The sequence below is a fragment of the Ceratotherium simum genome, chromosome 1, assembly GCF_057802395.1.
Source record: "Ceratotherium simum simum isolate JZ-2026a chromosome 1, ASM5780239v1, whole genome shotgun sequence".
NCBI lineage: Eukaryota > Metazoa > Chordata > Mammalia > Perissodactyla > Rhinocerotidae > Ceratotherium > Ceratotherium simum.
This window is the reverse complement of record NC_141900.1, coordinates 76,044,267-76,070,372: the sequence shown is the minus strand read 5'-3', so window position 1 is coordinate 76,070,372 and position 26,106 is coordinate 76,044,267. Positions and strand designations below refer to the sequence as shown.

Genomic DNA, 26,106 nt, shown 5'->3' with positions numbered 1-26,106 from the left:
AGTGAAGGTAAAATTTAAAAATTTATTTTTCTTATTCTTAATTGATCTAACAAACAACAGTTTGTTCAGATAATAATATTTGATATTGAATATGACAATGTATTCAATTATGCATGTTCAAATACACGCTTTGTATATGAATGGCAGTAACAATACAAGGGACAAGAGGGAGAAATTGGGAATATTTTCTTTTTTTATAATTTTATTTATTTATTTATTTTCCTCCAAAGCCCCAGTAGATAGTTGTATGTCATAGCTGCACATCCTTCTAGTTGCTGTATGTGGGATGCGGCCTCAGCATGGCCGGACAAGCCGCCCGTCGGTGTGTGCCCAGGATCCGAACCCGGGCTGCCAGCAGCGGAGTGCGCGCACTTAACCGCTAAGCCATGGGGCCGGCCCAGGAATATTTTCTTATGATAACATACTTGCACTACCTGTGAAGCACTATAGTGTTATTTAAAGGTGACTTGAAATAGCTCAAAATATTTCAAACTCTAGGACATCCACAAAAAAAAAATTTTTTTTAAGTATAATTGATATTCTAAGAAAGGAGAGAAAATGGAATCATATAAAACACTCAAAGCCACAACAGGGAGGAAAAGTGTGGAAGACAAAAATAGGAACAAAGAACAAGGACAACAAATAGGAAACAGTGACAAATATAATAGATATGACAGATATTAAGTGAACCATATCAACAATCACTTTAATTTTCAATGGTCTAAATTCACCAATTAAAAGACAGACATTGTCAGAGTGGATCAAAAAACAAGACCCAACTATATGTTGTCCACAAGAAACCCACCTTAAATATAAAGACACATAGAGATTAAAAGTTAGGGATGGAGAAAGATATACCATGCTAACACTAATCAAAGAAAGCTAGAGTAGCTAAACAAATTTCACACAGAGCAGACATCAGAGCAAGGAAAATTATCAGGGATAAAGAGGAGCATTACATAATGAAAAAGGAGTCCAGACTCTAAGAAGACATAATAACCCTTAGTGTATGTGCCTAAGAACAGACTGTCAAAATAAATGAGGCAAAAACTGACAGAACTGCAAAGAGAAATCGATGAATCTGCTATTACAGTTGGAGACTTCAATACTCCTCCATCAACAGTGGACAGATCCAGCAGTCAGAAAATCTGCAAGGACACAGTCGAACTCCACAGAACCATCAGTCAATTGGATATAATTGACATCTCTAGACTACTTCATCCAATGACAGCAAAATACACCTTCTTCTCAAGCTCACACGGAACATTCACCAAAATAGATCACATTATAGGCCATAAAACACACCTTAACAAGTTTAAAAGAGTAGAAATCATACAATGTATGCTCTCAGACCACAATGGAATTAAATTAAAAATCAATAATAGAAAGATAGCTGGAAAATCCCAAACACTTGGAGATTAAACAACACATGGGTCAAAGAAGAAAACTCAAGAGAAATTAAAAAATATTTCAAACAAATGAAAATATAATTTTTTTTAATAATGATTTTTTTAAATAAATTTTTATTTATTTATTTATTTATTTTTTCCCCCAAAGCCCCAGTAGATAGTTGTATGTCATAGTTGAACAGCCTTCTAGTTGCTGTATGTGGGACGCGGCCTTAGCATGGCCAGAGAAGCGGTGCGTCAGTGCGCGCCCGGGATCCGAACCCGGGCTGCCAGCAGCGGAGCGCGCACACTTAACGGCTAAGCCACGGAGCCGGCCCCTGAAAATATAATTTAACAAAATTTGCAGCATGGAGTGAAAGCAGTACAGAGGGAAAGTTAGAGCATTAAATGCATATATTAGAAAACAAGAAACATATAAAATCATTAATCTAAGCTTCCATCTTAGGAAACTAGAGAAAGAAGAGCAAATTAAATCCAAAGGAAACAAAAGGGAAATAATAAAAATTAGAACACAATTAACTAATTGAATTAAAAAAAGAAAATCGATGAAACCAAAAGCTGGTTCTTTGAAAAGATCAATAGAATTGGTAAGCTTCTAGCCAGGCTAATCAAGAAAATAAGAGAGATGACACAAATTACTAATATCAGAAATGAAAGATGGGACATCACTACATATCCCATGGTTAAGAGGATAATAAAGGAATACTATGAACAACTTTTCTCCCTCTAATTTGATAATCTAGATGAAATGGACCAATTCCTTAAAAGACACAATATCCCAAAAGAAGAATTAGACAATCTGAATAGGCATATATCTTTTAAAGAAATTGAATCAACAATTAATAACCTTCCAAATGAGAAAGCACCAGGCCCAGATAGATTCACTAGTCAATTCTAGCAAACATTTAAAGTAGAAATTCTACCAATTCTCTACAATCTCTTCCATAAGATGGAAGCAGAGGGAATACTTCCTCATTCTATGAGGCCAGCATTGACATGATACCAAAACCAGTCAGAAACATTACAGACCAATATTTCTCATGAATATAGATTCAAAAATCTTCAATAAAATATTAGCACATTGAGGGCCGGCCTGATGGTGTAGTGGTTGGGTTCGCATGCTCCGCTTTGGCGGCCCAGAGTTCACAGGTTCAGATCCCAGGCGCAGACCTGCACACCACCTATCAAGCCATGCTGTGGCAGACATCCCACATATAAAGTAGAGGAAGATGGGCACAAATCTTAGCCCAGGGCCAATATTCCTCAGCAAAAGGAGGAGAACTGGCAACAGATGTGAGCTCAGGACTAATCTTCCTCACCAAAAAAAAAATATATATGTATTAGCAAATTGAATCCAACAATGTATAAAGAGAATTATACACCACAACAAAGTGGGATTTATCCCAGATATGCAAAGTTGGTTCAAAATTTGAAAATCAATTAATCTAATCCATCACAGCAATGGGCTCAATAAGAAAAACCACACGATCATATCAATAGATACAGAAAGTCACTTGAGAAAACTCAATGCCAATTGCTGATAAAAACTCTCAGGAAACTAGGAATGGAAGGGAACTTTCTCAGCTTGATAAAGATATCTACAAAAACCCTATAGCTAACATCATAATTAAGGGTGAGAAACTCAAAGATTTCTTGCTAAGATCAGGAACAAAGCAAGAATACCCCTTCTCATCACTCCTTTTCCATTATACTGGAAGGCCTAGCTAATGCAATAAGATAAGAAAAGAAAAGGTATACAGATTGGGAAGGGAGAAATAAAACTGTCTTTGTTCACAGATGACATTGTCGCCTGTGTAGAGAATCCAAAAGAACCAAGAGTAAAACTCCTGGAACTAATAAGTGATTATAGCAAAGTTGCAGGATACAAGGTTAATATACAAAAGTTAATTGCTTTCCTACACACCAGCAATCAACAAGTAAAATGTGAAGTTAAAAATACATTACCATTTACCTTACCCTCCCCCAAAGAAATACTTAGGTATAAATCTAAAAATATAAATATGCAAGATCTAGATGAAGAAAACTATAAAACTCTGATAAACAAAATCAAAGAAAAATTAAATAAATGGAGAGACATTCCATGTTCATGGATAGGAAGATTCAATATTGTCAAGATGTTGGTTCTTCCCAATGTGATCTATAGATTCAATGCAATCCCAACCAAAATTCCAGAATGTTATTTTGTGGATCTGACAAACTAAGTCAAAAGTTTATATGGAGATGCAAAATACTCTGAAGAGCCATCACAATATTGAAGGAGAAGAACAAAGTTAGACGACTGACACGCCTTGACTTCTTTGACTTTGGCTTATAGTTGACTTAAAAGATTGAGGCTGTATAATATGAACATCTTCAGTTTCCCAACTCTTTGCTCAATGGTTCTCCTTAACTCCACTGTTCTTTTATTCCTCTTATTTCTTTTCCTTCTGTCTCCAAAAAAAAAAAAAAAAAAAATACTCCTCTACAGTGCAAAGGCAAATCCCTCCAAACAGCCATCCTCTTAGATATGTATTCTTGCTTTCTCTTTCCCACCATCAATGTTGGTATTCTACATAACTTCTCATTTCAGTACTCACCCATTCCCTAACCCTTTGCAGTTGGACTTTTACCCTCACTACTCTACACCTAATGGCTCCCTTAAATTGGGATTTTCACACTTTGATGGGCATACATTAGCACCACCTGGAGGGTGTGATATAACACAGACCACTGTCCTCACCCTAGAGGTGAGGCTGGGTAGGGCTCAAGAATATGCATTTCTCACAAGTTCTCAAGTGATGCAGATGATGCTCGTCTAGGTAACTACACTTTGAGAACCACTGAAGATGTTCTCTGAAGATGACCAAAAACCCCATAGTAGCAAAATTGATTAGGATTTTCTGAGTCTTCAACTTCCTTTATTGCTTTGGCTCTCAAGATCCATAATCTCCATCATCTTGCTCCAATCTTGTCCCCCATTGCATTTATACATCCCCCAATCTGACTGAAGCAGTAATTGCTTTCTGTACATGCCTCATGTTATTCCCTCTGTCTACAGCACCCTTCTTTATATACCTTTGCTTGTTCAAATACGCAGTTCAAGTCTCAAAGTCTCATTCCAAATGCCACTTCCTATGGAAAACCTTCCCTGAAAATCCCAACTCCCAGCCAACTGATATTAACTGTCCCTCCTCTGAATTACCTTAGCATTTTACCTGTATATCTCTTATTCAAGGTTATAACAAGGTTTTTTGGAGACTGAAGCTTATACAATTTGGAGGGGGAGCTCCTTTCAATAATAAAGATTTCAAAATAATAAATACAAAATTAGGTACCTTGGAAGGAGCCCAGGCAAGCGAAGTTCTCTAAGACTTAAGCTTTGTTAGCTTCACAATAAATCTACCTCAGCTCTTACTGGATCTTGCATTTCCCCTTTTACATTGTCATCTTCTGGGACAGATCTCCTTCTCTCTCTCTCTCTCTCTGTGTATCTCTCTCTCTTTCTTTCTCTTCTTTCTTCTGCTCCTTCTTTTTCTTCTTTTAAGATAAGCAGGTGAAAAAGGACTTTGAAGTCAGACAGACTGACTTCGTAACCCCATATTAACCTGGGGTTAATATGCCTGCTACCTCACTCACTTAACTGAATCAGTTTCTTACATTGTGCACAAAAAGAATAATAATATCTGCCTTTGGAGTTATAATAAGATCAATGTGATAGCAAATAAAAGCCTTTAAATGGTGCTTAGGACATGATAGGCACTCAATAAACATTAGTTTCCCTCACTGAATGGCAAGATCCATACCCTTATGTGAATAGTTTCCAATTCCCTTAAGGCACCTAGAGAGTCCTTGCAAGAATAATTACTGAACACACATGGCCTATTTTCTATATATATAGGTTCAGAGAAAACGAAATGAAAACATATTGCTTCTTCCTCATTTTACAGCATCTCTGATTACTACTCTCACATCAAGGAAACAACCTACAGAAATAAGGACTCTGCAAAGTCTGTCACTCTACTAGGACCTGGTTGAATTTAATTGAGTCGGCAAGTGACTGTCGGTAAAGCAAAGGGATGGGAGGATGTCAGAGGAGGGAAAGCAAATCCATTACCAAGGCTTTCCACCCTGGTTTATATCAACCTATTTGTTGCTATTGTTTGTAACTTGATGTCAGTGCTTTTGACACCCATGCTGGTGACTCCAGGAATACTCTCACTGCCTATGGCATTCACTGATGTGTAAAGCAAAAAGAGAGTAATTAATTATGCTTTTCCCAATGCAAGGGAGGAGCGAAGGCCAATCATTAATTTTACATAGTTCCAAAGCATAACTTTAACATTTCTCCAAGTTCAATAAAGAAGCAAAAATGTCAAAAATTTCAGAGATTTCATCAGTGCTCTGAGGTAACCCAAATGCTCATGAACAACCTCATTCTAATACTAGGAGCAAATTCTATCTAAAACCTAGTCTTTACATTTATGCACATTTAAAACTGTTTTCTTTCAAAAAAAGAAAAAAAAAATCCCGTTCTTGACCAGAAATAGAATAGGGAGCTAATTTTAGTGGTATGTGAATTTACGTATCTTAACTATAAGATAAAGAGGTGAGTCAAAACTTCCAGTGTGCCCTTTTAAGCCATTTAGCACAGTATGCAGGGACGTTTTGTTCATCCTTTTTTTTTTTTTTAAATAGAACTCTATCCAATGCGTTAAATTATCCAATATTCCTAAACTCATGAGCAAAAGCAAGTGATAATAGTCTATTCCTATGTTAGTGATAGTGACGGTGGTCTAACAAACTTTACTGACTATGTCAATAGTTAAAAAAAAAAATCTCTATTTGAAATTAAATCACAAAGAGATAAAATTTTTCAATTCAGTTTTCATAAGAACTGGCTCGCTTGTATTCCATCTCACTAAAAAAACAAAAAACAAAAAAACCCAATCAAAACGACATAATACTCCTGTGTAGACTTATAGAGCAGCCCAGATTAAGCGATTTGAAGACAATATAAAACCACACTACAGAACATCAAGTATAAGGAAAATGACCATCTTCTTATCCAAGAATCAATTCTAGAATGAGTATATTTAGTACCTTCTATGTGTTCAGCCCAGTGCAGGGATCCATAAGGAATACTTCAAAATAATGTGTGGCTATTTTTGCTTATTAAATAATAAAATTATTGCTTATTAAATAATTCTTGCTTAGAAAATTACTAGGAAAAAATTAAACCATCCATACCTTGAGGAAAATGCCAACTAAAAGAACAAACTGAAAAAAGCTAAGAAAAAAAGCACCACTTGTTTGACCGAGTGTGTATTAGGTAAAATTTAAGAAGACATTAAATGGAGTCAGCAACAAAGTATTTCTCTTACCTTAAATGGAAGAGCGTTTTAAGATGCAAAATCTAAAACATGCTATAATTTTGGTTTATTTAATGGCTTCTTTAGTTAGTAACCTAGTAAGCAATTAGATAATTTGCAAATAGAATCACATTAAAATGAACCTATTATATAGATTCAGGACTCTGCAAAGAAAACTTCGTATGAAAAAATAATGACTCCATATAATAATAACTTGAAATGTATGTGTTCAATATTGGTCCTAGTCTACAGTCATAGTGTTACAAATGGATTCTACTAACACATTGCTCTAGGCTACTGAGATTCACTTAACTGAACACAGATTTAACAAAGCAAGCAATGTGTAAATCTCACCCTCTGGCCAGGACTTATTGAGAAGGAAATGTTCTCTAATATAGCATTCCCACCATCTATATATTTTGCTGTTAGGTCTTTGACTGTCATTTGGCCCCCTGAGGGCCAGATGTCATCTTTCTTCACATATTGATTCTCGATAATCATAACTTTCGAGAGCTGGCCATTCTTAGATGGTTTGATTGACTTGGTAGGTTTAGTTTCTTCTGTTGGCATGTCAATAAACTTAAAGACTCGGCTCACAGATCGCATCTGAAATGAAAATAACAAGATTTTATTTTTGTTTTTTTAAGAGCTGCAGGCAATGTCATAATTAGTTTGATGTCTCCTAAAAAATAACTTGTAAGATGTGACGCTAGCTAGTCGTCATTTGGTTATTTGTCAGAAGGTTTTTCAATGAACTAACAGGAAATAATTGGATATAATTAAAAGCTGAACCAAAGAAAGTTAACCAGGATTTATACAAATGGGCTCTGTATAGACCTGTTTATTTTTGTGATCACTTAATTCTCAGTTATGCAAGCCACACATAAATAGCCAAACTATACTCAAGGGAACAGATGATGTCAAGAGGAAAATTTTTTTCTACTATGAGCAGCACTGTACAATGTCATACAGCTGGTGTATTATAATAAAATGTTCCACACCTCAAACTACTATGGAAGATTCTCACCTTTCTCTTGAACTGCCTTAATAACTATCCAAAACCCAAATGTCAGCTGGGTGGTAAGTGGACTCTTGATGCTTAGAAAATTTTGAATAACTTCACAATAATCTTCAAATAAATTTAAGTCATTGGCTTATATCTGTAGTTAAATAATTTTAATCATATAATAATAATTTATAATTTTATAATAATTTAATCATTTTAATCTAAATTAGTTTAAGGTCAATTTCCACTGCTGAGCAAAATGTGACTTCATATAAGGATTGTATTTGAAATTAAATATGCAACTGCTTTATTAACCTATTCATGTAACATTTAGTAAAGTATATCTTTAATGTACACAGAAATAAAAGAGCTCAACTATTTTTTAAAGGTGTTTAGTTAAATTCTTTAACAAGAATATATTTCTCTGAATAATTACGATTTATTAGAACTTGGAATATGATTTTAAAAATAGGCTGGTATATAATAAATACCCAATAAATATTTGAAAAATTAATAAATGAATAAAGGATTGAATATGTGAATGATTAAATATATATGAATAAACAAATGAATAAGAAGAAAGAGTTGAAGACTTTGAATTCATTCAATTTCCATTTTTAAAAGGTATCATCCGGGGCCGGCCCGGTGGCGCAAGTGGTTAAGTGCACGCGCTCTGCTGCGCCAGCCCAGGGTTTGCCAGTTCAACCCGGGGCGCGCACTGACGCACTGCTTGGCAAGCTGTGCTGTGGCGGCGTCCCATATAAAGTGGAGGAAGATGGGCATGGATGTTAGCCCAGGGCCAGCCTTCCTTAGCAAAAAGAGGAGGATTGGCAGATGTTAGCTCAGGGCTGATCTTCCTCACAAAAAAAAAAAAAAAAAAAAAGATATCATCCTTGATCCTGTGGTTCAGCCCTTTCCAGGTGTTAACAGCCTACTGGACAGAAATGTACTGCTTTTTTTTTTTTAATTTTATTTATTTATTTTTTTCCCCCAAAGCCCCAGTAGATAGTTGTATGTCATAGATGCATATCCTTCTAGTTGCTGTATGTGGGACACGGCCTCAGCATGGCCAGAGAAGTGGTACGTCGGTGCACGGCCGGGATTTGAACCTGGGCTGCCAGTAGCGGAGCGCGCACACTTAACCGCTACGCCACGGGGCCGGCCCCTTTTTTTTTTTTTTTTAATTCCTGTTGGGTTTTTTTTTTTTAATTTTATTTATTTATTTTTTTCCCCCAAAGCCCCAGTAGATAGTTGTACGTCATAGATGCACATCCTTCTAGTTGCTGTATGTGGGATGTGGCCTCAGCATGGCCAGACAAGCGGTGCGTCGGTGCGCGCCCGGGATCCGAACCTGGGCCGCCAGCAGCGGAGCGCGCGCACTTAACCGCTAAGCCATGGGGCCGGCCCAGAAATGTACTGCTTTTTGTGTCTTAAAAGTAATTGTTGGGGGCCGGCCCAGTGGCATACTGCTTAAGTTCGCGAGCTCTGCTTCTGGCAGCCTGGGGTTCGCAGGTTCGGATCCCGGGCACGGAACAATGCACCGCTCATCAAGCCACGCTGTGGCAGGCATCCCACATAAACTAGAGGAAGATGGGCATGGATGTTAGCCTAGGGCCAATCTTCCTCAGCAAAAAAGAGGAGAATTGACAACAGGTATTAGCTCAGGGCTATTCTTCCTCACACACACAAAAAAGTAATTGTTGATTCTGGGTTCATTCAGTCAAGAATTTAACCTTTTCCTTTACAATGTTAATTTATTATCATCTTATTTATAGTTTAAGCTTAGATTATTAGAAATCATTCTTTTTACAAAAACACAAGGGTGGGGAGAAATGCATTTGGGGCATTTCTATTTCTATTTTTCATTACTAAAAGGTGAAATGGGAAGAATTCTTCATCTTTAGTATGGGAGAGGAATCAGAGTTTAGATATTGATCCTCACTGGAACACTACAAGCTCCATCTTAGCAAATCCAGTTGTATTGCCTTTTTTCACATGCCACTGATCAAGCCTGCTGTTTGGGAAGTTCTTTCCTCTATCTAGTAGTTTTGTGCTTCGATTGCCTTAATCTTGAAAATATCTTCGAATTATCTTCAATAATTATTCAAGATTTAAGAAGAGAATCCTTTTAAGCCAAACCCACTGTTAATGGAAGTAAAAAGTATCCAAACCCACATCCATCATAAATAACTCTAGAGGAAGTAAAAGGCTACTGCGCCTACATTTAATATTTTAAATTCCAAATTATGGATGATTTTCAGGGGTTGTTAAATCCTGATTCAGTTATTTTTTATTAACTTTGAGTTAAAGTATACTCCTGCATTTCACTGTCATTAATTTTCATGGAGAGCCGCTAGTCTATATAATGTCTGGAAGATAAATTAGAATTGTAACTATCACTGAGATGGAACTGCCCGAGAAAAACCTCAAATGCATTTAAAACGTCTTATTGTATTCCTGCATAAGAATAACATCACTCTCTTGAAATGATTGAAATAAATGTAGAAGTGTAGCTTAACTTTATAAAATAAAATTGAGACTATTGACATTTCTGTATGTCAAAGCTGTGAAGAGTGCTAACCTAGTCTTTGTTAAGTGCTTTAGGGTGTCAAGAAAGACACTGTATAACAAAAATCCTTCATAGATTAATATTTCCACACAATCAATAAAACATTTAAATATTGCTATCTAAACTACTCAAAATTATATGTAGTGTTATCAGAAAATAAGGACATTCAAAACCACTATTTTGGCAGCTCTGAAATGTAGTATACAATTTTTTTGGTGAAGATTTGAGTTTGAGCACTGCAAATTACATTCTCCATTAGTGAGGCTCACCACTGAGGGTGAATCCCGAACTTCTAAGGTCAGATGTGGTAAATGGAATGTACATATCAAATTTAGAAAATGAAAATTTCAACTCATTATCTTTCTTACAGTCTAGTTGTTTAAAGTGACCCCAGACATGCTATTACAGTTACCCACAGCATGGTCAAATTGGCCTGACCGAGAACAAGTTTATCTTAACAATGGGCACTCATCCACAGCATATGAGCAGACATTCACTCAGTTCAATGGGTTAGAACATTTTCTTTTTTTTTTTTTGGCTAGAACATTTTTCTGACGGTAAGACAAAGAAAAGGTGGATAGTGCAGACACTTGCATTATCTGCATTATGGTCAGTTTGCAGCCACTGAAATGCCACTACTAAATAGATGATGTGGCCAGATAATATTATGAATTACTAATTCGTTGTACCTCACAGGCCTTCCAATTTGCACATTCTACCTCCACTGCCTCTTGAAGGAGACACCACAACAGAACCAGAGCACAGAAAATCAAGTCTGGTCTTTCAAGTTTCAAAAACTGGCGTTCGGAGTCAGAGATTAATAGTTTGAAAATTTTGAATCAGATGAATGTTGGCTTGAAGCTTCAAAAGCCAAAACTTGAAAGACTCAAAGCACAGTGTTTACACAAAAATGGTAGCCATGGATGAACTTCTGATGGATGAGAAATAACTCCTCTCCTCACCCCACAGTCTGAGTCATGAATGAGGGTAACAAGAGGGTGTGGATACCAGTTTCTCTTAAAAGGGGTCTTGCCTTGCAACCCGAACTCTAGTTCTATCCTCAAGTAGATTTGGGGGTTTTTAGAACACAGGTGGCCTGTGCCTCAATTCCAAGGTGGAGCCCAGGAAAGAGGCAAGTCTTAGAGAAGCTTCCAGTGCCTGGCATGGCATGGGAGCAGTAGAGTAGAAACGGTTGCTGGGCATGTCTAGACACAGATAACCTGATGTAGCTTCAGATTTCCCTGTATTTCCAGAGCAGGGCAGAAAGAAAGCCAAATAATTCCAATTCTTTGATCCCTGAGGGATGAGCTGAGAGAGAGCTATGAAGGGGGAGCTCACAGTCAGGACCAGAAGGACAAAAACTCAATCTACCTGAACTGTACACCTCTAGGTCAGATAAGAACATCAATGCCTCAGAAACAGTGAGCATAGACAAGTGACAACCCGAGGCCAGATGCTCCCTCTCCCCAGTGTCTTGGCATTCTGGAAACTCCACTCTGGAAATACAGGGAAACTCCACCCAGAACTTAGATTCATTTCCAGCAAGAGCTCTGAATTTGCTGAGATTATTCCTTCCACTCAGTGGAACTCATGTTCAAATAGAAAATAAATTCGACTATAGCAAAAGCAAAGTCATATTTCTTGTACACTCGATTTCATAACCAAAGATTCATAGCTCTGACCAGGGATGGATCCAGGTTTTGTGGAACCTAAAACCGAAGTAATGTGGGGGACCCTTCTTAAGAAAAAGAATCAAAATTCTGCATATATAATTAAGTATGGGCCTTTGAAGGGGTCCACGCAAGCAAGAGGACCCGTAGCTTATGTTTCATGGGCTTCATGTTAACCCACCGTGCCTATTTTTACAGTAACCTTATTCAAAGCACTCCTTTCTGTATCCTCCCCAACTAGTGCTTAGTGTCGTGCAGTTCCTTAATAAATCACTGTGAATAATGAATAAATTTATTGTTCTACCTCATATGTACAAAGCAGTGTCTGTGCAGGGAGAATAACAGTGCTGAGTATCTCAGCAGGTAATCCAGGCTGCAATTGTACCCCTCAGCTTCTCAGCCTGAAAATATATGTTGCTATTTGGATTAGAAGGAAGTTGCAACATATCAAACTATTTTTAGTCACATCTATTTGCTTTCCTTGAGCTTTTTCACCTAACAATCCTTTCTCTATTTTAGAATGTCTACCAAACATTTTCAGGGGATATGTAAAAATTTCTGTGCCATTGTCCAGCTGTCAGGATAGAACTGGATGGAAATTCAGATTTGGCAATTATCAGTGTAACTGTAGAGACTAGTAAACTCCTTAACCTTAAGCTGCTGCTTCCTGTGCATAGAAAAGGGTTGCCCGAGTAAGAATGAGGGGCCAGCTCTGTCTGGCCAGCACTGACAGGAAAGTCTCATTGTAGTCATCACCAGCTTAGGTGGGAGCACTTGTCTCAGATTTTGAGAGGTAAATGATGAGACTCGGGCACTGAGACACCGAATGTACTCTTTATGTGAAGAGGAAAACTTGATATAATTTGTACAAACTTCTATAAAGTTGGAGTTTAGCCAAAATGAGGTAGGATTTTTGCTTGAGAATAACAAGCTTTAAATTTTTGGTTTCATTAATTAAATTTATTATGATCCAAGTATTCTCCTGAGTCAATCTTTAAAGCTGAATCTCTGATGGGGCTAGCCCTGTGGCCGAGTGGTTAAAGTTCTGCACGCTCCGCTTTGGCAGCCTGGGTTCGCAGGTTCAGATCCTGGGCACAGACCTACACAACTGATCAAGCCGTGTTGTGGTGGTGACCCACATACAAAATAGAGGAAGACTGGCACAGATGTTAGCTCAGGGCTAATCGTCCTCAAAAAACACCCTGAATCTCTTTATCTTTATAATAATGTCTAAATTACTAATCTAAGCATCAGGAGAACAGTCTTTCGGGAGTGTGATGGTCTTAACAAAAAGACAGCTTCACAGCCTCAATTCAACCTTACCTTTATAAGGGATGTGTTTAGTAAAAAAGAAAATGATTCCTGATTTTCCTTTTCAGTTTCTTTGCCAAAGAGGGAGAGGAAGACTTAAAGATCTTTTCTTGAGTGAGTCAGGAAGCCAGGTTCCTCTCCCTCACAAAACTATTTACTCTATTTCTTTTTATCCTTTTGGTTGTTTAGAAACCAGAGCACCCAAATTATGCATTAACACCCAAACTACATGTCATAATACCCCCAAAGCCATGATAATAGAAAATATATTTCAGAAGCCTGAGATCTGGCTGGCAACAGTGTAAAGAGACTTCATAACTGGTTGTTACAGGAAGATTGTAAGAAATAAATGTTAAGAGAATCATCTGGAAAACTGACATGATGTGAAAAACATCACACACTTTACAAGAGAAATTTTCAACATGTGAAGTACATAAAAGGGAGATTCAAGTGTTTAAATTATAGATCCTTCCTGGTAGACCCAAACTAAATGCTTATCAGAACTTGCTAACACAGACCTGAAACCCAAGGCCATGTTAGAGCATTAGCATAATCTTTAGGCCATGCACGTAGACTTAAGAGATAATGGTTATCATGCAAACAGACTCTGCTCAAAACATATTCTTGGAACTCTGGTCTATCTTTCTACATCTATTACTATGCTCCTAGAGCATGTAAAAAGTCAGTCAAGTACCGTATTGCTGTAAATTATTAACAGCATAAATGAATTACTTACAGTATACTATAAACTCTAACCCTTTGTAAATTATTATAGCTTGCTATCTACACAAATTGTTTACATACCGTAACTTGTGACAAATTGTGGCAAATCAACGTCACTTTTTCTGACTGCAAGAAGTAATAGAGAAAGTGTTCTTGACATAAGACAAAGAAAATCCTTACAACTAATGACAAAAGACTTATCCTAAATAAACACGGAGGTATGAAATATGTTGGTGACTATTTTCAACAAAAGGCTTTAGTAATCATAGTACTAAGTGTGCCAACAGGCAAAGGAAGACTCTCAAATTTATCCTTCTATGTGAAAGGTCTGACATCACTCATTGAATCTAGTACTCAAACTTGAACAAACTGACACTCTGTCTGGTGTTATTATTTTTTAAAAGCATATGACAGGCTATCAGCAAGTGCTTGGTGAATGCAATTGGGTCTATGTGGTATCTATTAAAAATATTTCAAAGGAAATCTCAAGAAGAGGAGTCTAAAACAACAAATCAAAATATTTTCTCAAGGTTTTTACTATTTTAATGAGATTTTCTCTAAGCATCTTAATTTTGAAATATTGTGGCTTCCCTAAATGTACTCTGTCATTAAACATCACCCTTTATAGGTCTTGTAGAGATTTATATATATAATTGGTTTATAGATGGGCAAAAATGATTTGTTGATGGTCCATCAATTCCAAAGTAAATTCTCTCCCACAGACCGCAGGTCAGTAAAACTACTGCTCAATGGCCAAATCCAGCCACACTTATTTGTTTACATTTGCTTTGCCCTACAAAGGCTGAGTTGAATAGTTGCCCTAAAGACCATATAGCCTGCAAAGCTGAAAATGTTACTATCTGACTCTTCGGAGAAAAAGTTTGCTGACCCCCTGCCATGACTCACAGAAAATTAGAGCTAAAATGAATCTTAGAGGTCATTTAATCCAGAGATTCACAAGTCTGGATACAGATTAGAATCACCTGGAATGCTTTTAAAAATATAGACATCATGCCCAGTCACCCTGTTCCTGACCAAGAGAACTGATTTAATTGGTCTGAGAGGACCCTGAGTAATTTATATTTTTATAAAGATTCTTCATGTGCTGCCAGGTTGAGAACCTCTGATGTAATCCATCCCTTCTTGGTACAAATGAGAAAATCTAAACCCAGGAAGTTAAAGTGACAGGCATAAAGCTCAAAAAACTTTCCAACATTCCACTTGTCTATTAGGGTTCTCATAAGCCTCTCCTACTAATTCAAGACTCAAGAACATCTTAATGGCACTTTCTTTCTCTTTGTTGGTTCTACTAACACACTAGTTCAGAGTTCTTTGATCAGCTCTGACAACTGCAGTGGCAAATAATGTAATCATTGACTTTAGCATTTAGGGAGAGTGGCAGATATGTGTGATTCCTGTGAGCATCTGGAATAATGCCTGCATACACGCCGGTCAAGAGTCAAAATCTTTCAGGGGCCGGCCCCGTGGCTTAGCGGTTAAGTGCGCGCGCTCCACTGCTGGCGGCCCAGGTTCAGATCCCGGGCGCGCACCGACGCACCGCTTCTCCGGCCATGCTGAGGCTGCGTCCCACATACAGCAACTAGCAGGATGTGCAACTATGACATACAACTATCTACTGGGGCTTTGGGGGAAAAAAAAAAAGGAGGAGGATTGGCAATAGGTGTTAGCTCAGGGCTGATCTTCCTCACAAAATAAATAAATAAATAAATAAAACTGTTAAACAAAAAGGAGTCAAAATCTTTCATATCGGAAGGGTTCAGAAGAGAGAATATCAGAGCTGATAGGAACCTTACAAAACTTCTAAGCAAACTGTTTCATTTTACAAACGAGAAAAGTGAAGTCCTCAAGGGGGTTATGACTTGGCTAAGGCCACACAACCTCTTGGTGGTAAGGCCAGAGTGGAATGCAGAATGGAAAGCCACTCTGCAAGATGGAAAGAGAAAGGTGGGATGGAAAGAAGTCTTGGGGCAGAGGTCATGGGTGGAAAATATTCCACAAAAACTCATGAGAACAGGAAAACAAAGACATGATCAAGAGACCATTAAAAGGAGGCAAAAAATATCAGAGAAATGAATCCTCCCCTCAGATTTTTATAGCAGAAACTACTTTCAATACAGGAGAATTAGGCATCAGGAGAAATGAAGAAAAGCCAAGTTCCCCTTTTCTCCTCCCATCAGGTTTCTTGTTGGTCATTGTACAAGCAGTCACTTGATCTTTACTGGAACTCAAAATAAACACGGGCAATAAAAGGACAAAGGAGAAACACAAGGAGTTTCTATTGACAGAAAACTCTTCTCAGATTGCATCAATCCTGCAAGAACTTTCTGGAGCCTCATTAACTGGAATCTAAATGTGAGCCCTGCAGATGCAGTCTTCCCTGCTCATCCTAGGGGCTTCCTTCGTCTTGCGTTATTAGGTACACACAGTGCAAAAGTGATGGTTTATCTGCTGCTGCAGTTGGAGATTTAAGGAAGCAGGTAATATTTACACGCTCAGATCTTTTAGTTGTGTTCACTCTGTGGTACACAGCCCTACAAAGATAGGAATTATCAACTGCCTCATTCTAACAATGAGATTATGAGTGTGGGCAATTTAATCAGTCACACCAAATGGCTTGATATCGCTATGTCTGAAACATCATCTTTGCACCCTTTAGCTCTTATTTATTTATTCAATCTTCATTCATTCATGGAGGTAGATCTAGGTATGCATTGCCTATTTAAGATACGTAATGCTTATGCAGTTAAGAATAGGAGAAAGAGAAGCTTTATGGTGCTAAAAATGGCAGGCATCTTGTGAATCCAAAGAAAATAAATCAGTACACAGCTTCTTTAATGAAGAATGCAAAAAATTTAAGATAATGGCTTTAGTAATAACAACTATAATCCATATAGTACTTGAGGTATGGAGTTAAAAGGAACTAACACTTCTCTTTTCATCCCATCTACAGAATGGTATGAGATATACAATTGAAATGAATAGAGAGACATATACACAATTCATGTTAAAATGAAGAGTGAATTAGAAATAACAGTTTTTAAAACATTGTGATATCAATTGAAATAACTGGAAATCCCCTAACATAGGGGTTCCTAGGGGGAACTATTATCAAAGTAGACTCTATGATAATTTTATTATTTTTTAAATTTCTGGGGTGATTCACAACCTATTAAACTGAATATTGTTCATAAGGTGACAATGTTCAGGTGATTTTTTTTCTGACCTGCTATATAAAGCTAGACAAATTAGTAGGTAGAATAGAAGCTTTGTTCCTTTTTAATGTTCTCTTAATACCCCATGTGTATTTTGAGGAGATTCTGGACAAGAACTTATGCCCTAAAATGTCAAGTCTACTGGAAGACATTCCATCACTGTGTTTTATGAACACATGGAGGTGTCCAGTTGGTAGTTGGATATATGTTTAGAAAGCAGGGGAGTAGTCTAAACTACAGATATGAATGTGTGATTCACTGAGGGATGGAAGCATGGAGTTTAACAACAGCTAGAGAGAATGTAGACAGAAGAGGGCTGGAATATAGCTAATGTTTAGAGATCTGTAAGAAGAGGAGGAGCCAGCAAAGAGGACTAAGGTGGAACCAGAAAGGTGACATGAAAACCAGGTGGGAGTAGCATCACGGAAGTGAGAGAAGAAGGTATCGCAAAAAGAAGGATGTGTCCATGGCATAAATATCACTGAGAGGTTGAGGGAGAGAGGGACATTGGTGCTGGCAAGATATTGGTCATGAGTCATGGAAATGAAACGAAGTAGGTTGTGGAAAGAATGAGGAGGAGGAAATGGAGACAGGCACTCTTTCAAGACGTTTTTCTATAAAAAAGCCAAAGAAATGGGGTGTTAACTGGAGATCCAGGGAAGGTAGTTTTATGCTAGGGAGAAATGTCCCATAATGAGGGAGAAAGGTCCCAGAGAGAGGGGTTAATTGCAGATTACTGGCCTTTATATAGGAGTAAAGACACAGAGGGAAGGTGAAGCATATGAGTAGAGGTGCAGTAGTGTGGTGCAACTGGTGAAGAGAAATGAGGGAATTCTTTCTGGTTGCATCTATTTTTTTCTATGAAGTATGTAGCAAGATCATTGGCTGAGAGTGCAGGGGGTGGAATTATTGGAGCACCCGAGAAGACACAAGAAGGTGGGAAAGAACTATCTTAGAGAATAAAGAATTTATTCAGAAAATGTAATAAAAGGGTTGTTGGTCAGTTTGAATGCCGATATTTGAGATATGAGTCAGTCATAAATACAAAGCAACTTGAGGTAGTGATGAGGAAGTGTTATCATCCAAATATTACCTTTACTGGTTGAAAGCTAATGAAAGCTATGCACCTGGGTGTAAGCAATGGATGAGCGGTAAAAGAAAAATCATTGCCATTTTTACAACTTCACAGTTCTGTTAATGTTTGACTCTGTGCAAAATTAGGCCAGGTGAGTAAATGAAATATTCTTTCCAAGTCTAAAGATTTTTTTTCTGAGTAGCCCTGCACTGAAAAACTAAAACTGTGTGTCAAACAAAACACCCTCTTATTTTAAACTCGGATCTAAATTCAGTTAACAATTCAGTAAAGTAAAATGAGAACACATTGAATTTTTACTTTAGAGATCACAGGCACCTTTAGAGTTAACAACATATAAATGTGAAATTTGAGGGCATAGCTATTCCTCTCCTGGTCTCAACAGATGCCAGGTGAAAATAAAGAGATTACTGTATAACTTTAGCATTGCCTGGGTGAAAGCAGTGTGATGGGAATTAATAACTAGATAAATGGCCACGAAGGCCCAGGAAAGACCACTTGTGCTATCTGGCAGGGAAATGAAAACTAACATGATCACTTTGATATTCAAACAAAAGAACATGACTTTTTAAAATGAGATCAAATGCAAATATTGATACTTTTCATAGACTGTATTATAACATAATAGTTCTTTGCAAGGATCTTTTTATACCAAGATGAAAGACACAATGTCAAAGCACAGGTCACAAAGCCCAGGATGCCCACATGAAAAACTAGAGAAGTAAAACTACCTTAAAGAAACTTTAATGGAGATTGGACATGCAGAAGAGAAAATGCACCAAACAAAGGTTTTGACATCAATGTGTAGAGGCTGTTACATAAACAGTAAAATTAACATGTCAAAGAGAAAGAAATTATGTATATACAAGGTGAAGAGATGTTTTTAGATCAAGAAAGAGACGAAGTACATGAGGATTTTAATTGTAAAGTCAAAATTGTAGCAAGTGTGAACCAAGAATTAAATAAATGCAAGCACAATATTTATTTACTGTTCTCCTGCTATTTTCTGACAGAAACATTTGTAAGTAGGTACATTTATGAGACTCAACCCCAAAAGCATAAGAGCTAAGTGAGGAGATGAATGGAGTCACTAAAACTCTATTTGAGTTTGAGCTGGTCAAACTCAGAAAGCAATGTTAAAGGAAAAGAGAGAATGTACTATACTACTATAAATCATGTTAAGGTTAAATTACGTTTTGATGAATTATTAAAATGCTTTGATTAAATAAAATATTAAGACACATGGGCAACAGGGCATTAAAAGTTTTCGTTTTTTCCTAGAGATATTTTTTATAATGATATGTGTTCTGACAAAAATTGATTATACAAATTTTACAACTGAATGAAAGTGGGCATTTTGAGAACACGTGAACTGTCTCAGAATGGCAAAAGAATTTAAGCAAAAAGTGTGAAAATAGTGTTATACAGTCTTTTCAACTTGGGTTTCTAGACTCTCCACAAATGCCATAGTGGATGACTGATTTTAAATACAGTACTCCAGATAGACTAATAGAAGTTTATGATGAAGCTATCCAGACCAACTATACAGTCTGATTGAAAATTATGTATTTGTTTTTTTAAATAAAAGTGGGACGTCTGCCTTGCTTCCTTGTATCTCTCACTCTTGCTGCCATGGGATTTGAGCCCCTGAAACAGTGTGAGTTCATATGTATTACTGCAGGTTCTGCATTCTGGTGAACCAAGAGAAGAGAAACAACAAAACCAAAATGTGGTCTCTGTACACACCAATAAAGTACACAAATGTGTGGCAATAGTGGTCAAGCAAAAAGCGAGGAAGGCGATGATAAACACTCTAGAAATGAGAAAGAAGCTATCACTAAAGACTGGAAATTTAAAAAATAAGAAAAAAATACTGTGAGAAATGTAAGGCTGATAGATTTGAAAAACCAAGATAGGGAATGATTTCTTAAACAAGATACCAAAAACACAGAACATAAAGGAAAAGATTAATAAATTTAACCTCATTAAACTTAAAAGCTTATTTTCATCAAAAGACACTATAAGCCAAGCCACTGATTGGACGACCAAGTTTTAAATGTGCAGAACTGACAACTGATCCACAATTTACAAACTTCTACAAACCAATTAAGAAAAACCCAGATAACTTGAAAAATGGCCAATCAACATGAACAAGCAATTAAAAGAAGAGGAAACGAAAATGGCCAATAAAAATGTATTAAGCTGCCCTGTCTCCTTAGTAGTCACCTCACATCCATCAGATTGCCAAAATAAAAAAGTCTGACAATATCAACTGTTGCTGAAGCTATGGACCTACGAGAATTCTTATACTCTCTTGATGGGAGTATAAATTGATACAAAGGATTTCAGAGCAATTTGGCACCATCTAGTAAAGCTGAATATGGGTGAATTCTATGACCCAGCAATGCCACTCTTGGGTATCTGTCCTAGAAAAATCCTGGGCAAGGAGACTGTGCAATAATGTTCACTGCAACACTACAGCTTGACTGGGGCTACCTACGTGGAGGAAAGAAGAGATATGGGTTTAATGAGAGATACATAGTTGCCTTCAATTTAACCATAATGTTTTCTTTCTTAAACTGGATGTTGGGTATATGGTTGTCCCTTATGTTATTAACTATACATTTTGGTTTGCCTGAGTTTTTTCATAAAAGTTAAAAAAAAACTTACCAAGCTATCCACATCTATGCTGGAGTTTACAGCCCACTGCAATGTACTCATGATATTCATGGCTAAAGTTAGAATAATACCAACTGTTCCTTCTCCTTCACCTATAAGTGGAAAAAAAGATATAAACAAACTTTACGTTATTTCTCTTTTCTGTGAACCACTTTATTTATACCTCTCCCAGGGCATACATTATATTAAAGTTACATTTCAATTTTGTGCCGATTTTAACCATCTGTCCTCTCAGTTCACCACAGCCTCTACCACTAGTAATAATGCCTGGCATATAGTAAGTATTCAACCAATGCTTTAAACCAAAGAGTGACTGAATATTAGGAAAAGAATTGCCCTTTTTAAAAATGCTTCAGATATTGAAGGGGCTGTTGGTATTGAGTAAACACCATGTTTATCTCTTCTACTATTGCTCTGTAGGTAATAATACCTTCAAAGACTACAATGGACAATGGCAAAAAAGTCCAGTGTCCGGATGAATTCCTCTACAGAGAAGTCAAAAGCGGGAGAAAGGTGCATCTGAGCAGCATCTAGAAGATGCTTAGATGCGCTTCCACACATTTTTGCTTCCACTATTCCTCTAACGGAAGACAAACCATAGACAGCAGGTATGTGCCTTTAGTACTAAATCACTTATTCTAAATAGGTAAGATTTATCCAGGGTCCCAATATCTTACTCATTCTGAAGGTTAAGATGAGAGTAAGATAAAATTTTAATAACAATAACAATAATAAATAATATAAGATATGGGTATTTACTCTGGACAGGCACTATACTAAGTGTTTTGCACAAATTAGCACATTTAATAGTCACCACAAATCTATGGGATAGGTACTATTATTATGTCTATTTACACATGAGGAAAATGAGGGCCTTCGAGAAGTTAATTAATGTGTACAAGTTAACACAGCTGAAGACCAGCAGGGGCAGGGTCAATATTAGCTGTATGGCTAACATTCACTCTGGCTGGGCATCTGATTGATAGGACCTGAGTTAAATGCTTTGACTATCACCCCTCCGCCCCGGTAAATCATCTGATCCTTAATCGTTATGATATATTGGTTTGAATTCATTGTTAATAAATCTTTGTTCATTCAGCACTCTGTGATCCTGTTTTAAATAACTTAAAGGAAAAATTTTTTAATTCTGAACTTAAGGAGGAACTTTATATTTTTTTAAAGTTGCCCCAAATTACTGTACTGCTAAGGATTTAGTTCATTTGCCTGCCCACTTAGATTCCTCTCATAGAGTCATTTCCCTCTGCGCTAGCTGAGAGAACAGCAGATGTGGGGAACCTATGACCCTCACAGCAGCTGCGTGGACCACAGGTGGACCCCTGAGCCACATGAGCCTATTTTCTATTCTCTCCAAGACTTTGTAACCGGACAGAGGAACCCTGCTGTTAATTCAAGGGGCTGAATAAAGAAACCATATGAAGTCCATGTGGCACAGCCCCGGTATACCAGGATTGCACCAACTGCTGGTTAAAAGAAGAGAACTTACCAGGGAGGGGGATTTTGTGTGTATATCTGTGTAAATGTAGATGTTTCTTCTCCCCTATGCAGAGAGTTCTTTAATAAAGAGATCTGTTATTTTTGAAGCCAAGATCCTTTACCAATATGAGAGTCAAGAGATGTTTTTTTTCTTTTAATCACAAATTTGTTATCTGACATTCTCTGTGTTTCAGTTTTTTAAACTGTACAGCAGGGATAATACTACAGACAGCTCTAATTCAAAGAAATTACTTGTTCAACAATAAAACGATAGAAATTCAAGGAAATCATTTGTTAAACAATAAACCAATAAATTTTGTGATTAATAAGCTCCCAAAAAATCTGTTTAAAGATATCTAAATTTGTAACCTATAAGAATGTAGCGTTTTATTGGTTGACAAAGTTTTAAATTAAAGGCTTAGCTAAATAGTTAATGAGTTCATAGTACCTGTTGTTAAAATAGAAATGAAGGTAACGGCAATGAAGAAGATGACAAAAATCATTTCTATTCTCATTTGGAACCAGCGCAGTGTTGATAGGTACAAGAACCAGTTGGCAGTGTGTAAATTCAGAGCTTTGTGGAACAGAGTTTCAAAGTAAGGCTGACGGCCAAACGCACGAAGTGTCCATAGTCCTCTTAAGCTTGTAACAAGATGAGCGAAAATTGGACTCCTGCCTGTGAAATATTCCCATGGAAAATAATGCAAATCACGTAAATATATAATGCAAATTCTTACTACCATGTACCTGAAAAAGATTAGTGTAAAGAGTAATCAAACAACAAATGTCATTTGTTAGAGAGGTTCTTCATTCTGGTGCCATACTTTGAATAGACGCAATTTACTATTTTTTAAATGAGTTACCCTCCTTTGTGACTTGGCTACCATGAATGAGAACTTATTATAAAATCACTGCTATTATTTATTCATATTCCTTGGCTACCACTGGGCATCATTTTTCTGGTTAATCCTAAATTAATCACTGCTGAGAGAAAATGTTTTTCTTTTAAGACAATTTATTCAAGGCCTTAATTTAAAAAGTTTATGTAACTTAATTTAGCAAATAACCTACAATGCAGAAATGCACTGGAAATTTATCCCCTGAAAATGCACCCACACCAAAGGCTGTTACTGAAGAATGTGCTTCCCACATGGCTCAAGCCGTGTTTGGGAGCACACAAAAAGGCAGATCCCAGGAGAGAAAGTACAAGTGTCTGAAAACAAGCCAGAGGGAAGAATTTTGTCCAGCATTGTTTGGGAACCCAGACAAACCTGAGTAATAGTAGCACTATCATATTTAAATTTAACTTATATAAGTAAATTGTAAATGAATATCGGATACACTGGTAAGAGTCTATACACTTGCTTTAAAACCAATGAAGTCAAATGGTCATAAATTAACAAAAATAATCTATGTGTTCTTTGTAATTTACTGTTTCCTTTTATATGCATACGTTTTTAAAAGTCATTGTTATACAGTGCAAGAGTTTAAAAGCAGGAAAAAAATTTTTCGAAAAGTAGATTAATAATAGAGAATCACAAATAGCTCTTGCGGATGTTTTCCCAGGCAAGCGTTGCCCATTCAGTGTCATACCTTCAGATTCCAGTTGTTTGAGTTGCTGTGAAGTGCGGAGGAAGTAGGCCCTCAACATGATAAAGGCGGCTATCACTGGCACTGTTGCTAGGAAGATGTAGGGTTGTAAAACCGAGACCACTGCCACAGCTCCAATCACAATTAACAACAACTGTAGGATCAAAGAAAACACGTTGGTGAGGAAACATTTTCACGACTCAAAGTGGACAAGGTACGTCAGTGATATACTTCTAAATAAGCTCTTCACTGTCTGCTTCATTCTTAATAAGGGGCGGGTATCTTCTTAGTAGGAAGGCAGCCACCTTAAAGCACTTTTTTCCTAAGTTCTATGAATATTCAAAAAATTGTTTAGGTTGCTCATAATAACATTTTGAAGTTTTGAAAACATGATGATCTCGGATCTCAGGATATTCTCAGTCTCCACACACTTTAAAGTGTTGTATGATAAATAAGTTTTAAATGAATATGATTTCTTTCTAGCCTGGCCCTCTTTTAAAGTACACTTTTTATTTTGAGATAGTTTTAGTAGGAATACAAAATTTTAGGACTTATTTTGTTTAGACAATTTCTGAAAATTGGGCATCATCTTGGAGCCTTTTGAGTCAGAATGATCTGGTTTACATGCAGACTTGGTCATTTAGGCAAGCTACCTAACTCAACTTCCCTAAACCTAGTTTTCTCATGTTTAAGATTGAAAAAAATTATACTTAATAAATTTTACTTCCCTTCCCAACAATCCTGTTGGTGTTCCTTAAAATAACTGAAGATAACCTAGAGGCTCAAAAAATTTTTTTGGAAATGGCTGATTTAATTTGAAATTAGATAATTTTTCTATCTCATATGTTGCCAAAATGAATTTTGTGTTTCAGTCAAGCCTATCCATTACAGATATCTCTTCATACTATCCATCAAAAAAACCAGAGTCCTGTTGGCAGTCTCAGAAACAAGCTAACCATATTGATATACTTCAGGAGCAAATTAAAGGCTTAAATTCTATATTTCTACATGACACTAAATCCATACATTTTAAAAATTGAAAAAAAGTATGCTAACATTTGTTCCACAATAACCCATTTGAATAAAGTATAAGTAACTGTCAGAAACAATGGCTAAAAAATAAACCTATTATAACATCCATATGATAATCAGTGAGCCAGCTCTCTACCAGTTTCCCTGGGTGACACGTGCATTTTCCAGCTGATGCAGTGAAACGCAGAGCATTTTGGTAGATGGCAGTGGGGATGGGTGTGTGGCTAAGGTCTGCGTAAATCTTCTTTGAATGGGTTGTTATTTTCATCTAAAACTTCAGATGATAATATCTCAGTGATACTTTTCCAAGGGAAAATGTCTCTATGTCTCCAACCATCAAATTCTGTAATACTAGCCCCTCACTCATTCAACAAATACTCAGATGCATCTTTACTGTGCCAGGCACTGGACTAAGTAATAAGATGACCCAATAATCTCAGGAAAGTCATCTCTATTCCATTCTTGCCCTATAAGTGCCACCAGTACAATGAGAAAGCCCTATATGCCCCAAATTTTTATCTAATGATTGCCAATATGGTGGAGACCCTTGGAAAGAAACTATAACCGTATTAGGATAGAATAGGTGGAATTGGGTAGTCAACTGATCAAGACGTCACACTGAGTTCGAGAAGAATGGAGAAAGTGGAGACATTTGGAAGTGATGAAACATTTACAAGATAGATTTCCAACAATTATAATCATCCAGAATATAGCCCAAACTGAAAAATAAGTGAAAAATAAGTCTAACCATTGAGGAAAATAATTTCATTTGCTCCATAAGAGGCCATCCTTGGGCACTGAGGTCAGAACCTAATAATTTAGTACCATATACAAAATTAAAGGCACTAGTTTAACATATTTGATATTCTAATTACACAAAGAAATCTTAAGTGTTGTCCTAGTTTTTAATTCACAATGGATTAGAAAC

At 36.8% G+C, this 26,106-nt stretch overlaps 1 protein-coding gene across 1 annotated transcript in view; it reads right to left on the bottom strand.

Annotated features, from left to right (window-relative positions):
* CFTR (CF transmembrane conductance regulator) overlaps positions 1-26,106 on the bottom strand; it is a 170,183-nt gene that overhangs the window by 32,426 nt on the left and 111,651 nt on the right. Inside the window, exons 19-22 of the mRNA XM_004418769.3 lie at positions 24,150-24,300; positions 23,005-23,232; positions 21,054-21,154; positions 7,133-7,384 (exon numbers count right to left, since the gene is read on the bottom strand). Coding sequence (XP_004418826.2) covers positions 7,133-7,384; positions 21,054-21,154; positions 23,005-23,232; positions 24,150-24,300 — 732 coding nt within the window. The remainder of the gene's footprint in view (positions 1-7,132; positions 7,385-21,053; positions 21,155-23,004; positions 23,233-24,149; positions 24,301-26,106) is intronic.